The 15,149-nt window shown below is 41.8% G+C and overlaps 1 protein-coding gene across 2 annotated transcripts in view; it reads right to left on the bottom strand.

Annotated features, from left to right (window-relative positions):
- FAT4 (FAT atypical cadherin 4) overlaps positions 1 to 15,149 on the bottom strand; it is a 192,244-nt gene that overhangs the window by 24,769 nt on the left and 152,326 nt on the right. For both annotated transcript variants that reach the window (XM_064149965.1, XM_064149966.1), the window contains exons 10-11: positions 5,095 to 5,199; positions 1,549 to 1,856 (exon numbers count right to left, since the gene is read on the bottom strand). In XM_064149965.1, coding sequence (XP_064006035.1) covers positions 1,549 to 1,856; positions 5,095 to 5,199 — 413 coding nt within the window. The remainder of the gene's footprint in view (positions 1 to 1,548; positions 1,857 to 5,094; positions 5,200 to 15,149) is intronic.

Below are 15,149 nucleotides of genomic sequence, written 5' to 3'. Positions count from 1 at the left end.
CACAACTGAAATGCAGGCTCAGGCTCAAGGCTAAGGGAGAAGGAAAAAAAGCACATTTAGGAAGGACATGAGACAGCCCTGGTTCTACAAAGAACTCCAGACCTTGTTGGTCTTGGGATATTTGTGCTTATGGATATCTCACCCTGGACACAACACAAGGGGGGACTTCTTCACTGTGAGGTTTACAGAGTGCTGGAACAGGCTCCTCAGAGAGGTTGTGGAGTCTGCTCTTAGGACTTTCAAGGCCTGTCTGGATGTGTTCCTCTGTGAGCTAAGATAGATTATACGGTGCTGCTCTGGCAGGGGAGTTGCACTTGATGATCTCTTTGGGTTCCTTCAAACCCCTAACATTTTGTGATTCTGTGGACCTGAACCTCTTCAGGAGGGTGCTCTCAACAGAGCAGCTTGAAAAATAAACCAGGGCTATATCTCAGCAGCAATGCCTTCTGCAGCACCTCATGATGGGAGATCTCTACAAGGACTCTGAGAGAGCCATACTGGGTAGAACACTTTATTCTTTCATTCTCTGAGTCACTTCTGGCTTGAAATATATAAAACAAAATGCAGAGCCTCAACCATAAATTATTCTTATATGACTTAAATTTCAAACATGTGAAGAATATGAGATTGCATCTATGGTGGTCATTGCTGCCTGTAAAGGGAGCTGTTGGGCAATAGTTACTGATTATGGATGGCAAATAGATTTGGTTTCACTTCTAAATCAAACACTGTGGAGACAAAAAGCTTGGCTTGGACTCAAACAGCATTTGGTTTATGTTCTGCTTTGGAAATATTATTAAAAAATGATAGAAGAGGATAGAAAACATTTACTGGTGGAAAAAAAAATGGAAGTAGGAGTGGGGTCAGACTACCAGGCATATGGCAACTGGTTGTCTCAGTCCAGATTTTGGCAGAATTCCTCCCCTCAGATGATTTTTAGGGTACAAAAAGAAAAGCAACTCCCCTACTTTCCCCCCTAAAAAACCCTCCCAGTGCAGCACCTTTGAACTACGTACACTACAGAGGAAAACCAGGCTTTCAGTCTGATGAGATTGGAAAAATCTTTGCACTAGCTCAAGGAAGTCAAGGACTGGAATTTTGAGTTTGTCTGCTTCTATTTTCCAAACTCTGAGGAAAAAAGAATCATTTTGAGGCTTTTGATGTTATGTAGTTACTTTGTAAGTAAGCTATGGTTAATTAGCCTTCTTTGATAATCATCCCTGTAATCTGCATCAGCTAATGAGCCTTATGTGTAGTGATTTATTTCATTAATTATTCCTGGTTCTCATTTTTCACATTTAGAGTACAAGGCAGGGCACATGGCTTTTTTAATTAATCTTTATCACCATCATCATACTAAAGAAACCATTACAGATCTTTGAGTCAGCTGGAATAAGACAGAAAAGAGGATTTTTTTTTCCCCAAAGCTGGGGACTCTGCTAGCAAACGCAACATTCTTGCATTTTTATGTTCCTCTGAGTAAAAAAACATGGAAGCTGAATCAGCTTGGCTGAACTTGTCTTAAATTCTCATTTTAGCATTTCTTACCATTCCAGCCCTCCGGGCAATAACTGTGTGAAACTGTCCATCAGAAACCTTCTTAGTTGTGGTGAGCTTGTACGTGCCACTGCCAAGGTTGTAAGAGAATCTCAGCCTGTCTTCTACTATTTCCAGGGCCAGGAACTCCGCCCTCTCTCCAGTTTGGTTGTCGTAGTTATACAACATTAAGGCATTACTTTTGATAGTGGCAAACTTTATATAGATGTAATTATTGTTTGGATCCATACTGGGAAACTCCATGTAGGACAACTCTTCGAATCCATAACTGTTCAGTTCGCAATGATTCCCAAAGACACCTGCAAAATGCAAAGTAAAATCTGGTATCAGATAGTTTTTCCCTGCCTCTGTGCTCTTCTCCCAGAAACAAAGTATTGATGTGCTCCAGAGTTGGCTATGATGCACAGGCTCTTTAGGAAACCTCTAATGCATGATTAAAGATGTGTAACTTAAACAGAGGAATGCTATTACCCACAGGTAGGTGTGGAGGTACACATATTCAACTTGAAAACTGCTCTACAAATGACAAGTAAATCTATATAGAAAACCCAAACATGTTCCATTGAGCTCTGCTTTTTTTAGAAAACAAACCCTGAGTTTGATAGCTGTGTCAAATGTGGTTGTTAGTTACCATGAGTTATCATTTGTTAATGCAGTTATGGAAGTAAATGTGCAACTTCAGTTTATTTTTTGTTTTATAGCTGTTATAGAATCATAGAATCAGTCAGGGTTGGAAGGGACTACAAGGGTCATCTAGTTTTAATGCCCCTGCCATGGCCAGGGACACCTCCCACTAGAACAGGCTGTCTAGAGCCTCGTCCAGCCTGGCCTTAAACACCTCCAGGGATGGGGCTTCCACCACCTCTCTGGGCAACCCATTCCAGGGTCTCACCACCTCCATGGTAAAGAACCTCTTCCTAACATCCAGTCTGACTCTACCCATCCCTAGCTTTGTTCCATTCCACCCAGTCCTATCCTAAAATGTCCCTCCCCAATTTTCTTGTAGGCCCCCTTAAGATACTGAAAGGTCACAATAAGGTCACTTAGGAGCCTTCTCCTTTCTGGAATGAACAGCCCCAACTCCCTCAGTCTCTTATAGAAGAGCAGCTCCAGCCCTCTGATTATCCTCATGGCCCTTCTATGAACACCTTCCAGCACATCCATATCTCTCTTGTAACAGGGGCTCCAGAACTGGACTCAGGGCTTCAGAACTGGATGCAGTACTCCAGGTGGGGTCTCACCAGTGTGGAGTAGAGGGGGAGGATCACTTCCCTTGCCCACCTGGCCACATTTCTCTTGATGCAGCCCAGGATCTTGTTGACGCTCTGGCCTGCAAGAGCACACTGACAGCTCATATTGAGCTTCTTGTCCACCAGCACCCCCAAGTCCCTCTCTTCAGAGCTGCTTATCTGAACTGTTACTCAATCAGTGACTCATTCTTCATACTTATAAGCAAATAAGTGATTGACACCAAAGGACAAGGGGTGATGGTCTTAAACTAAAGGAGGGTAGATTTGAAGTAGCTATATGGAAGACATTTTTTACAAGGAGGGTGGTGAAACACTGGAATGGGTAGCCCACCAAGATGACAGAAGCTCCATCCCTTTTCTGCAACAACATACACCTCTGGAAACATTCCAGGTGAAGTTGGAGGGAGCTTTGAGCAACCTGATCCAGTTAAAGATGTCCACTGCTGATGGCAGGGGGGGTTGGACTAGATGACCTTTATAGGTCCCTTCCCAACCAGAGCATACTGTAATTCCATACTGAAAACATTATTGCTTCCTGTGCTTTTATTGATTTGAACATTTTTCTGCATTCTACATATTTGTTTCCAGATCTTTGTCACTTCATTTCCCTCGACATCTTTTACTGCAGTGACAATGAGAAAAAACTTCCTTAATTTATGAGCATTAGCTACATTTACAATGAACTACGACTATATAGGAAATGAATAAACTCTGAGGACACGTAAAACAAAGGAAATAAAACAGAATAAAGAAATCATTCCACATGTTAGTAGAAAACCATATTGAGAGGTAGTTACAAACGTGTATGGAAAGCATACTTTTGTGTGAGGGTTTTCAGCAGCCTCTAAAACATTGCAGCTGATTTCTCAGTTGTACCTGGGTTTTGATTATCTGTTGCATTTACTTCATGCTCTTCTATATGAACAATGACAATTCTGGATTAATCTGCATTCAGAACCTATCTTGCCACAACTCTATCATGTTACCTTAAACTATCTCTGCTGTTTTATGTCTTTATTGGGTTTGTTCCATAACCCAAATTTGGGATAATTAAATTCTAATGCTTATTAAACTATTTTGGCAGTACTATATGCTTCTCTGATTCTTGGAACAGTACTTTGGCTTTGGAACTCAAAACTTCATTAATATATAATAAATTGAATGGGCAAGTACTGGTGTGGGCTAACAAAGCTATTAGGTCAGGTTTTCTTACCCAAATTATTAACTAGAAAAGCACCAATATCTAACATGGTGTTCCATACTTGCAGACAAATGTGGGTGCTAATTTTTGCTGTACAGATACTTTGACAAATAATGCAAATTTCTCAAAAGAAAACCAAGATCTCTCTGCTTCAGTATCCTCCCAAAGTCCACTTTTCGAGGTTTAACACTATGGTGAGTTCAATGCACTTTGCAACAGCACAGGACACAAGGATACTGATGTAATGTACAGTTATCTTAAGCTTCATCTCTTCTAAAAGTGCTTGTTATACAGCAGGAATGTTAGCACTTGGAGATCTCGGTGTGTGCGCCCTCTGAGATGTCACAGTGACACCTCACCCTGCCACATTATCCCATCTTCTGTTGTGTTGGCAGAAATATCAGCAAACGTATCACAGAAACACAGAAAGTTAGGGACTGGAAGGGAGCTCTGAAGCTCATCCAGTCCAACTCCCTGCCAGAGCAGGATCACTAGACCAGACCACACAGGAAGGTATCCAGGCGGATTTTGAATATCTCCAGAGAGGGAGACTCCACAAGTCCCCTGGGCAGCCTGCTCCAGTGTTCTATCACACTCAGTGAAAAAACTCTTTCTCATGTTTGCATGAAACTTCTTGTGACTCAACTTCCACTTATTGCTCCTTGTTCTGGCATTAGGGATCAATGAGCAGAGCCTGGCTCCATCCTCCAGGCACTCGCCCCTTGCATATTTATAACTATGAATGATGTCACCTCTCAGTGTCTTCTCCAAGAAGCAGAGCCACAGCTCCCTCAGCCTCTCCTCATGAGAGATGTTCCTTTCCCTTAGTATTTTTTGTGGCTCTGCATTGGACTCTTTCAAGCAGTTCCCTGTCTTTCTTGAACTGAGAGGCCCTGAACTGAACACAATATTCCAAATGCAGCTGGGGAAAAATGGAGTGGATGGGCCAAGGAGATGAGCTACATGTGCCCACAGCTTGGGATCCATATACACACCTTTTGGTTTTATGCAGGATAAAAACAGACAGCAATTTGAGAAATGCTGGGCAAAGAAAGCCCAAGCAGGGAGAAGGAGCAGCATACTCACCAAAGGGGCAGTGGCAGTAGTACCCCTCCACCCCGCTCTGGCAGGATCCACCATTGAAGCAAGGGTTGCACTCGCAGTAGTTGACAGTGGAGTCACAAGTTTTCCCTGTGGTTAGGGAATAAAAGCAATTTCCAGGTCAGGTTTCCAGGTCAACAAGAAAGTCAGGCTGGTATTTAAGTAATGAGCTTATGAACCAATTTTCTGAAGGCATGGCCAAGAGGGAGGGTGCCAGGGACCAGTGCTAGCTGCGGGATGGAGAGAGGAATCACAGACATGATGCTGGCTGCTCCCAGCTCTGAACAGCCATAATGTGTGGCCCAGGGAAATTTACTTTTCAAGTGTTTCACTGTAATTAGCTCACATAGGTCCTGGTGGTTTTGTTGTACTTTAGAAAAATATTTTAAGTTTTTGATTTTTAACTAATTGGCATCCATAAAACAGAGGTCATGAAATAAAAGCAGATGCTGCAGTCAAAGGAAAGGAGTGTTCTTTTCCCCCTATGGAATGTACTCCATACTGTGACTGACATAGAGGCAGCCCTTGCTGGACCCTGTATGAACACAGTACACTGAACACAGGCTGCTATTGTACATTATATGATTTTTCTGACTTTTCCTCATCAATTACAACCTCCTTCCTGACTCGGAGGGACCACAGTCCTCTGGAGCAAAAAAAGTGACCCTGGATATAAGCCTTTTCTGAGCAGATATTGTCACATGTGGTAAATATTATTCACCAGAGAATAAACTGACATTACATTAGTCATTCCAACAAGGAAGGCAACCAAGAGGAAAAGTGAAGATTTTAACAGATGCCAAATACTGGCAAGAGGATTCCTTTTACAGAACAAAAATTGTCTTTGTGTGGAAATATGAGCTACAAAAGTATTGCTCTTTGCTTCTAAGCTTTTCATTGTTAAGCTTTTATCTGTTTAGCAGTGCTCCCACTATACTCCACTCTTGGTACCTGACCTCTCCTCCACCAGCAGTGCCATTCTTTGCTGCCTGCTTGGTAGAACCTTGAAAGTATTGCCAGGTTTGTCCCTCATATTTCTCTGCAAAACTGGCAAAATTAATAATTCTCTCCCAGACTCTTCCATGAACTCCTTTTAGGTCAGGATATATACACACAGCAAAGGTTAAGACTGCCTTCGCAGTATCATAGAACAGATTAGGTTGAAGAGACCTTGAAGATCATCTACTCCAACCTCCCAATTATGGGCAGGGACACCTATCACCTAGACTGAACTGCTCAAGGCCTCATCCAACCTGGCCTTGAACGCCCCCAAGAAGGAGGCATCCACAACCGCCCTGGGCAACCCATGCCAGAATCTCACTGCCCTCATACTGAAGAACTCCTTCCTAAGATCCAGTCTAAACCTACTCTGCCTCAGCTTAAAACCATTCTTCCTTGTCCTATCTGTAGACATCTTTGTGAAATGTCCCTCTCCAGCCTTCTTATAGGATCTTTTCAGCTCTAAGGTCCCCCAGGAGTCTTCTCTTTTCTAGACTGAACAACCCCAGCTCTCTCAGGCTATCCTCACAACAGAGATGCTCCAGCTCTTGGACCATTTGTGTGGTCCTCTTACTGATAATTATTTCATTTCTCACACCACACATATATAACTTACAGTTAAGTTTAAAAAGACAATCATGAGCTTGTACAGAAGGTATCAACTCTTATGTGTCACATTTGTCATAGTTCTTACATCTCTCAACACAGCAATGAACAATATGCAGTTCTTAGAGACGGCTGGTCCCTAAAGCTGTTGAAAACCAGGACTCTGCCTTAAGTAACTCTGCTAGCTTTTTCAGAATTTCACAACCTCAGCCACTCAATTAAGAAAACCTCTTCTTTCCCCCCTCCTCTACGATTTTGCTTAGCCTAAAGAAGTTTGCAAGCAGCTCTGTGTGAACAGCAGCGTTCTACGTGTGACCAAGCAGTATGGAGTGCTGGAGGATTCCTGTGGTTAATACATAACCTGTGGATTCACCATAAATCCAGGAAACATTTCCAGTGTCTGAATCTAATTATGCTTTGGGGGTATTTATTTATATTTTATTCTCTAGTGGGCATGACTGAAGGATGAGCTAACTTTTTCTGTTAGATGTTTTTTTGCTGGTTTGTTCTCACATCATGGTACATAGCAGAGCTCTTCAATTCACCAGGAGAACACGTAGCAGAAGTGTGACTGGGACGCTTGAAACAGCTCAGTGATGTTTCCTCGTTTTCACCAAAAACAAGGGTAGCTAATAAGGTTTACTCAGGTTTGGGTGCAGTTTTTTTTCAATCTGATCTCAATAAGTACTCTTTCTTTTTGTCAGCTAACTTGAATCTGTTTCTATGTAACTGATTGTATGAAAGGTGGCATATTTGCCAAGTCAGCAAAAATTACAGTACATAGTACAGATTTAGCAAGGAGAACACGTAGTGAAGGCTGAGGCAAAAATGCTTAAAATAGAAACACAGAATCACAGAACCATTTTGGTTGGAAAAGACTTTTAAGATCATGGAGTCTAACTACCCAGTCTGGTGCTAAGTGTCCAGAGAAGGGCAAGGAGGCTGGTGAGAGGCCTTGAACACAAACCCTATGAGGAGAGGCTGAGGGAGCTGGGATTGTTTAGCCTGGAGAAGAGGAGGCTCAGGGGTGACCTTATTGCTGTCTACAACTACCTGAGGGGTGGTTGTGGCCAGGAGGAGGTTGCTCTCTTCTCTCAGGTGGCCAGTGCCAGAACGAGAGGACACAGCCTCAGGCTGTGCCAGGGGAAATTTAGGCTGGAGGTGAGGAGAAAGTTCTTCACTGAGAGAGTCATTGGACACTGGAATGGGCTGCCTGGGGAGGTGGTGGAGTCGCCGTCCCTGGGGCTGTTCAAGGCAAGGTTGGACGTGGCACTTGGTGCCGTGGTCTAGCCTTGAGCTCTGTGGTAGAGGGTTGGACTTGATGATCTGTGAGGTCTCTTCCAACCCTGATGATACTGTGATACTCTCAGCACCACATCTCTGTCTTGTAAACCCCTCCAGTCTCGGGGATTCAGACACCTCCCTGGGCAGCCCGTTCCAGTGTCTCAGAACCCTTTCAGTGAAGACATTTCTTCTAATATCCAAACCAAACTTTCCTGGATGCAACTTGAGGTCATTTCCTCTCATCCCATCACTTGTTACTTGGGACATCAACATCCACCTTGCTACAACCCCTTTCTTGTAGAGAGCAAGAAACTCTCCTCTCAGACTCCTCCAGACTAAATGACTCCAGTTCCCTCAGTCTCTCCTCAGCAGACCTGCTCTCTAGAGCCTTCATCAGCTTTGTTGTCCTTCTCAATAATGATTCTCTTTTCATATAAAAATCAAGTGTAGCTAATAAGGCTTCTTCATGTTTTTGCAATTCAATCTAATAACTCTTTTTTTTTTCCTCAGCTAACATTAAAGTTGGCATATTTGCTGAGTTAGCAGCAGCATATTTTAGCTGCACATACTTTAACCAGCTAATAGCAACGTCTCTTTAATATTTAACAATTGAGTAACCCATGAAACTAATAAAAGTGTGTTTGCATTCATTCCAACTGTTTTGACGTAGGAGATGATGAATACTCTGATTCAACAATTCACTGGAGATATTAAAACTAATATTTATTTTAAATGATGATGAAATTTTGACTATTCTTTGCCATTTGCTGAAGTGCTAAAGGCCTAGGAAAAATGTTAGCTATTTACATTTGGAATAATGATCCAGCAAAGATGTCTATGAAGCTTATTGTTCCTCTCTAAATGCATATTAAGCATGTCTACATCAGAAAGCAAGAGTCACAGAATCACAGAATTAATTAGGTTGGAAAAGACCTCTGAGATCATCAAATCCAACCTATTACCCAACACCTTATAATTAACTAAACTATGGCACCAAGTGCCTCATTCAGTCTCTCCTTTTAAACACCTCCAGAGACGGTGACTCTATCACCTCTCTAGGCAGTCCATTCCAATGGCAAATCACTCTTTCTGTGAAGAACTTCTTCCTAACATCCAACCTAAACCTGCCCTGGTGCAGCTTGAGGCTGTGTCCTCTTGTTCTGTCACAGAGTGCCTTTACCCAGATAGCAGCAGGACAAAAGTACAACTTGGGAGTCCGATTTGAGTTTATTACTTTGATTGTTCTACATAAGAACTTAGAAGAAATCACTTTGATAAAGCAAGATCATTAGAAAAGTCCAGTCAACAGATAATGAGAGTTATAAATGAGAAACTCATCACACAACTCTTCTAGTTGGGAAAGACCTCTAAGATTTTTTAGTTCAACCATTGACCTAACGCCACCATGACCATTTATCCACATCCCCAAGTGTCATGTTTACAGGTATGGAGACTCCAACACCTCCCGGGTAGCTTGTTCCAATGTCTTATCACTCTTTCCATAAAGAAATTTTCCCTAATATCCAATCTAAATCTTTCCTGCCACAATTTCAGGTTATTTCTTCTTGTCCTATCACCTGATACTAGAGAGAAAAGACCATGTAACTACTGGATGAGGCACTTAGTGCCATGGTCTAGTTGACTGGCTAGGGCTGGGTGCTAGGTTGGACTGGATGATCTTGGAGGTCTCTTCCAACCTGGTTGATTCTATGGTTGAGATTCCTGTCTTCTATGGTTGATTCTATACTAAAATAACAGATTTTTTTTTCTCATTTAGTCTATAACTCATCTTAAATTAAAAATAAAGAAGTCCTGGTATAACCACCTAAAACTCTTAAGGACATCCATCTTCTTTTTTTCTGCTTTATGATAATTTTTAATTACAGCTTTGCTTTCTAAGACATTCCAACTCTCCTGCATTTCTTCTCCACTGTGTTCCCCTGAAGGCAATCTTATCTCCCAATTACCTTACATCAGCTTTTTCTGAAGACAATTCCTGCTACAATGTCTCCTCCTTCCTGCAGAATCCTATTTTTTTTCAATCCATCCAACTTTCCTGCTACTTTCAGATCTTTGCTCAGTCCTTCCTTGGATTTCTTTGAGACAGAAATTTTCACACATTCGTCATCCATCCTCTGAGGAAAGGTCTCCAGATTTCAAGTTATTATTGGCAGTCTTCATTGATTGCACTACTACGATCCAGAGAGTTTCTATCAACTCCTGATTTTCGGATGGTCTGTCAGTGTTCAAATGACACCTTCTTACTTCTCCATTTTCACCCAAACCATATTCCTTCTGTGCTATTTTCCCCTCTCTGTTGCTATTGCCCAGATTTGACTGGCAGAAGTGGACCTTTCTGGAGCTCTGAACAAGGTCACATACTTCAGAAATAACAGAACAAGTCAGGCTGGGAGAACTTTGGGTGTCCAACTTCCATTCGAAGCAAAGCAACCTTCAAAGTGACATTACAGAGTTAAATCAGGGCTTTACCCAGCAGGGTTTTTTCTCTTGCTTGTCTTCTTCGCTGTGGGAATTCCTCTAGATTAAGTTGCTTTGATACCAGCTGCATTGTACTTGGTCCTGCAACTTCTGCTAAATTTTGACTTTTTTCCTTTTAAGACCTTATTCTTCTAGGAAGTAAAGTTATCCAAGGTGGCAGCAGGTTGTCCTACCCCTTGAAGTTACCTCATTGCAGCATGTCAATGCCAGCTTTACAGTACCTTATATAAGAGTGGCTTTGTTCCAGTCTACTCTGATCACAAAATGGTTTCAGGGGTACCAGACACAATAAGGTGTATAGTAAAGATATAGACTTGCAAAAGTAAAACCCATTGCTCTTGCTGTTCTGCCTAAGATATTATGCTTATTCTTATATACTATTTTTTTTGTGTGGAGAGGAAAAAAAAGAGCTTTAGGTAGGACTTTTCCATGATTAGAGAATTTACACAGGTATTAGCTATTTTGAAATTTTCTTTTGCACAGATAAATCATATGAGGAATCTTACTGAGGAGGATAAGAACTTGATCTCCACTATGAACAAAAGCATCCTCACCTGAACCCAGGTGCTAAGATTTGCTGCTTTCCAGGAAGATAATGCCAGTGAACCTTAATCTTGCAAAACTAGAGTGGTTTTCAGAGGTCATTTGCCACAACAGCTTGCTGACTGGAGTTTTGCAACACACATTCAAGAGTGATGTTCTGATAAACCCTTATCCCACCTAAGTAACGTGCCTTGAAAACTAATGAGTAGCATGTGGTTTCATGGCTCACAGGAGTCAATCTTCAAGAAGCATTTTCACACATTTGCATTATTGCACCCTTCTCAGCTGGGGAATGACTTCATTTGGACAGCAGAAAGAATTAGGTTAATCATAGATGTTTGATTAGTGTTTCAGGGTATCACATCCAGACAGGGGAAAGTTTTGGATGAGGAAAACTCCAAGCCACCCCAGTAACACTACAGTTTAGGTGGACGCTGCAGTTGGTTGAGTTTTCAGACCTCTTCTCAGCTGAAGTATTGAAAGATTCTAGGTACTCATCTTGGTTGCAGAGCTGTCTTTTTCTAAACACCACACAAATTAGGATTACCCTGGATAACCAATAGCAGACAGCAATCAGCACTTAGCATTCATCACCGCAAGCTGATGATATCACACGCAGAGGCTTAGGCAAAAATCTAACTTCCTGATTTGTTGTTTTTAATTGAGAAACATAACAGAAACAGATATCAGCCGAATGCTCCTGGCTTAGATTTCAGCTGATGTGAGAGTTTTGGTGGTTCTCCCTGTCCACCTTTTCAAGTGGTTGCTCTAATATTTTTAATCTCGCATTTGAAACAATTTCACAAACCTACATTCCTTCATCTTAATGAGTTCTGGAAAACAGGAAATGAAGAGTTCAAAGAAAGGGCAGACAACTACTGTAAATCACAAAATGTATTCCCTCCAGAAAGTGGTTATTTTAAAAACAAAACCTGAGCGTCATTAAGAGATGTAATTATAACTGATTGCTTAAGCCCTAACGATGTTGCTCTGAGGTAATCAGTCTCTACAATCCAATTCAGTGCAAAGAATGACATTACCTTTGCAAAGTGATGAAGTGAAATGCAGCTGGCAAAACATAATAAATCAAGGAAAAGTAAGACTCTCAGCTTTCAGGTAGGCCATTATAAAGGTCCACAGCTCATGTACCCTAATTTACACTGAACAGAGGGTCTGTCTCAAAAAATACTAATTCCTCCTTGTATGCAGTACCATGTAAATATTATTTTTTTTACCAAGCATGCAAATTCAATTATGAGACTGCACTTCCATTCCAAGAGAAGCAGCAAAGCCATGTATATGGCAAATTGAATTACAAGGCCTCTATTTTGGATGTCTATTTTTTTTTTTCTTTTGCTGAGGCACTCAAGATTGATGTTCACAACAAAACAGTTTCAGGCTCCATTTTTACATTCACTATGGCTACCTTTAATCATATATGAATCAGGATTAAATGCCCAAGCACCTGTGTTCCCTTTCTGTTGGCAGAACTTGAGTACTGTGTTCAGTTCTGGGCCCCCCAGTTTAGGAGGGACATTGAGATGCTTGAGTGTGTCCAGAGAAGGGCGACGAGGCTGGGGAGAGGCCTTGAGCACAGCCCTACGAGGAGAGGCTGAGGGAGCTGGGATTGGTTAGCCTGGAGAAGAGGAGGCTCAGGGGTGACCTTATTGCTGTCTACAACTACCTGAAGGGTGGTTGTGGCCAGGAGGAGGTTGCTCTCTTCTCTCAGGTGGCCAGCACCAGAACGAGAGGACACAGCCTCAGGCTGCGCCAGGGGAAATTTAGGCTCGAGGTGAGGAGAAAGTTCTTCACTGAGAGAGTCATTGGACACTGGAATGGGCTGCCCGGGGAGGTGGTGGAGTCATCGTCCCTGGGGCACTTCAAGGCAAGGTTGGACGTGGCACTTGGTGCCATGGTCTAGCCTTGAGCTCTGTGGTAAAGGGTTGGACCTGATGATACTGTGATACTGTAACTATAATGACATATAGCCTCTATGTCAAGCACTCTCATACAGTCTGTTTTCTAACACTTGTTTGCAGAACCTATTGAATATTAAATGTGCATAGTGTCAGGTATGCTCTTGTAGGCAAAAAAAAGGTGCAACACACTGAGTATTAATTGTGATGTTATCTAACAAGCTCTGCTGATACTCAATTCCAGAGATAATTTGGGGTTTCATTACGTACTTTGGTGCCATTTGTTTTATGTCTTGCTCATTTAACCTCCAGACACTGAAGTAATTCTTGATTCTGCAATGGCCACCTGATTTTAAAAGTTTTGACTCCCAAACAGAAATGTCTGCCCCAGTGGTAGCCTATTCTTATTTGTTTTGACAAGCAGTTTAAGAAAGCTCATATCAGATGCCACATTTAATTCACAGTGTGAAGGAAATCCAACACTTCAAACTGTAAGAGCCTCTCATCACATCATCTTAGTTAAAACGTTCTTCTTTTCTTGAGCCTGTCACATGTGGAGTTTTGTTTTTAGCTGACACAAGGGTTGAACATTAAGATATGAGCTTCAATGCCAGAAAAAAAAATTAGCTGGACATTTCTGTAATGTTTCAAATTACAAGCTAGAGCCACATTTTGCTAGAGTTAATGAAGTGCTTTGCTTCATTGCAACAGCAAACATATGCCCCATGTAAGCTCTGGTGTTAATGGCCTGAAGACTTACAGAGGATGAGTGTCCTAGAATTATTCTGCCATGCTCCTAGCAAAATAATTTGACGTACTAATGCAACATGGAACAAAATCCTGCACTGGTAACTTAATTAGAACTGCTTGTCAATTAACAAGAATTGCTCCTGACCTGAGGCTCAGTAGTACATTTGTGAGGCTCATGAAAAAGATCACATTAGTGTCCTTCGTATCCACAGACCTTCCCATGCTGAATATGTACCCACTGCTGTAGCTGTGCTTTAAGTGATGGAGTTCAACCTTTATTATTAATTTGATTAACTTTATCCTTTGCCAAAAGGTGCATCACATCTCCTGTACTCAACTGGTTAAATGAGAAAAAAACAAATGAACAGTCAACCCCCTGAGCACTGGTTACAGATGAGCATTGGTGCCAAGCCTGAATATCCACACCATAATGAGCATGGCTGTGCAGACCTGGGCTGCCCAGGGGCATTCCTTAGAAAAGGTTATTAAAGTCTTGCCTAACGTTCTCTGGTTAGATTTTTAAAACAATGTTTGTATATAGCAGCCATAAGCAATGGTTAAAATTGTTCAGATCATCCTTAAATGTCATACTCAGTACAGAAGCAAATATCAGTCTGCTTCTCTGGGGTAAAATGCTGCTCTGTGTGAATGTGTAATAAATATTAGAGAAAAAAGACTCAGGAGGAGGAGTGCTGCAGAACATTTCTGTTCTAAATGGAAAAAAGGAATGAAAAAGGGACAAAATACAGAACAGGCATGCTTGATCATTTTGCCTGAATTCTGCTTTTTCCCCCATGCCCTTCATCTGTTTTCTGTCTTGTATGACTGTAAGTAATTTGAGGCAGAAGCTGATCTTTTTTTTTTGCTTGGCACACTCCTAGCAGACTTGAAATGCTACTATAACACGCAGAACAATAGCAAGAACAGAAAAAAATTATACTGCATTTGAAATGGTTTCAGCATATTCAGAATCATTTGGGTTGGTGAAGACCATTAAGATCAAGTCCAATTGTTAACCCAACACTGTCAGATCACCACTAAAGCCATGTGCCTCAGCACATCTTTTAAATACCTCCAGGGATGGGGACTACCCTGGGGAGCCTGTTAAAGGGCTTGACAACCCTTTCAGTGAAGGGATTTTTTCTGCTGTCCAGTCTAACCCTCCCATGGTGCAACCTGAAATTATTCCCTCTTGTCCTATTGCTTATTTGGGAAAAGAGACTGACCCCCACCTTGCTGCAACCTCCTGTCAGGCAGGTGAAGAAAGTGGTCTACCCCCAGCCTCCTTTTCTCCAGACTTGAACAACCTCAGTTCCCTCTGATGTTTCTCATAAAACTTGTTCTTTAGACCCTTCACCAGTTTTGTTGCCCTTCTCTGGACACACTCCAGTATCTCAATGTCCTTCTTGTAGCATGGAGCCCAAAACTGAACCCTGTATTTAG

Source organism: Pogoniulus pusillus, chromosome 10 (assembly GCF_015220805.1).
Source record: "Pogoniulus pusillus isolate bPogPus1 chromosome 10, bPogPus1.pri, whole genome shotgun sequence".
Taxonomy (NCBI): Eukaryota; Metazoa; Chordata; class Aves; order Piciformes; family Lybiidae; genus Pogoniulus; species Pogoniulus pusillus.
This window is presented reverse-complemented; position numbering and strand designations above follow the sequence as displayed.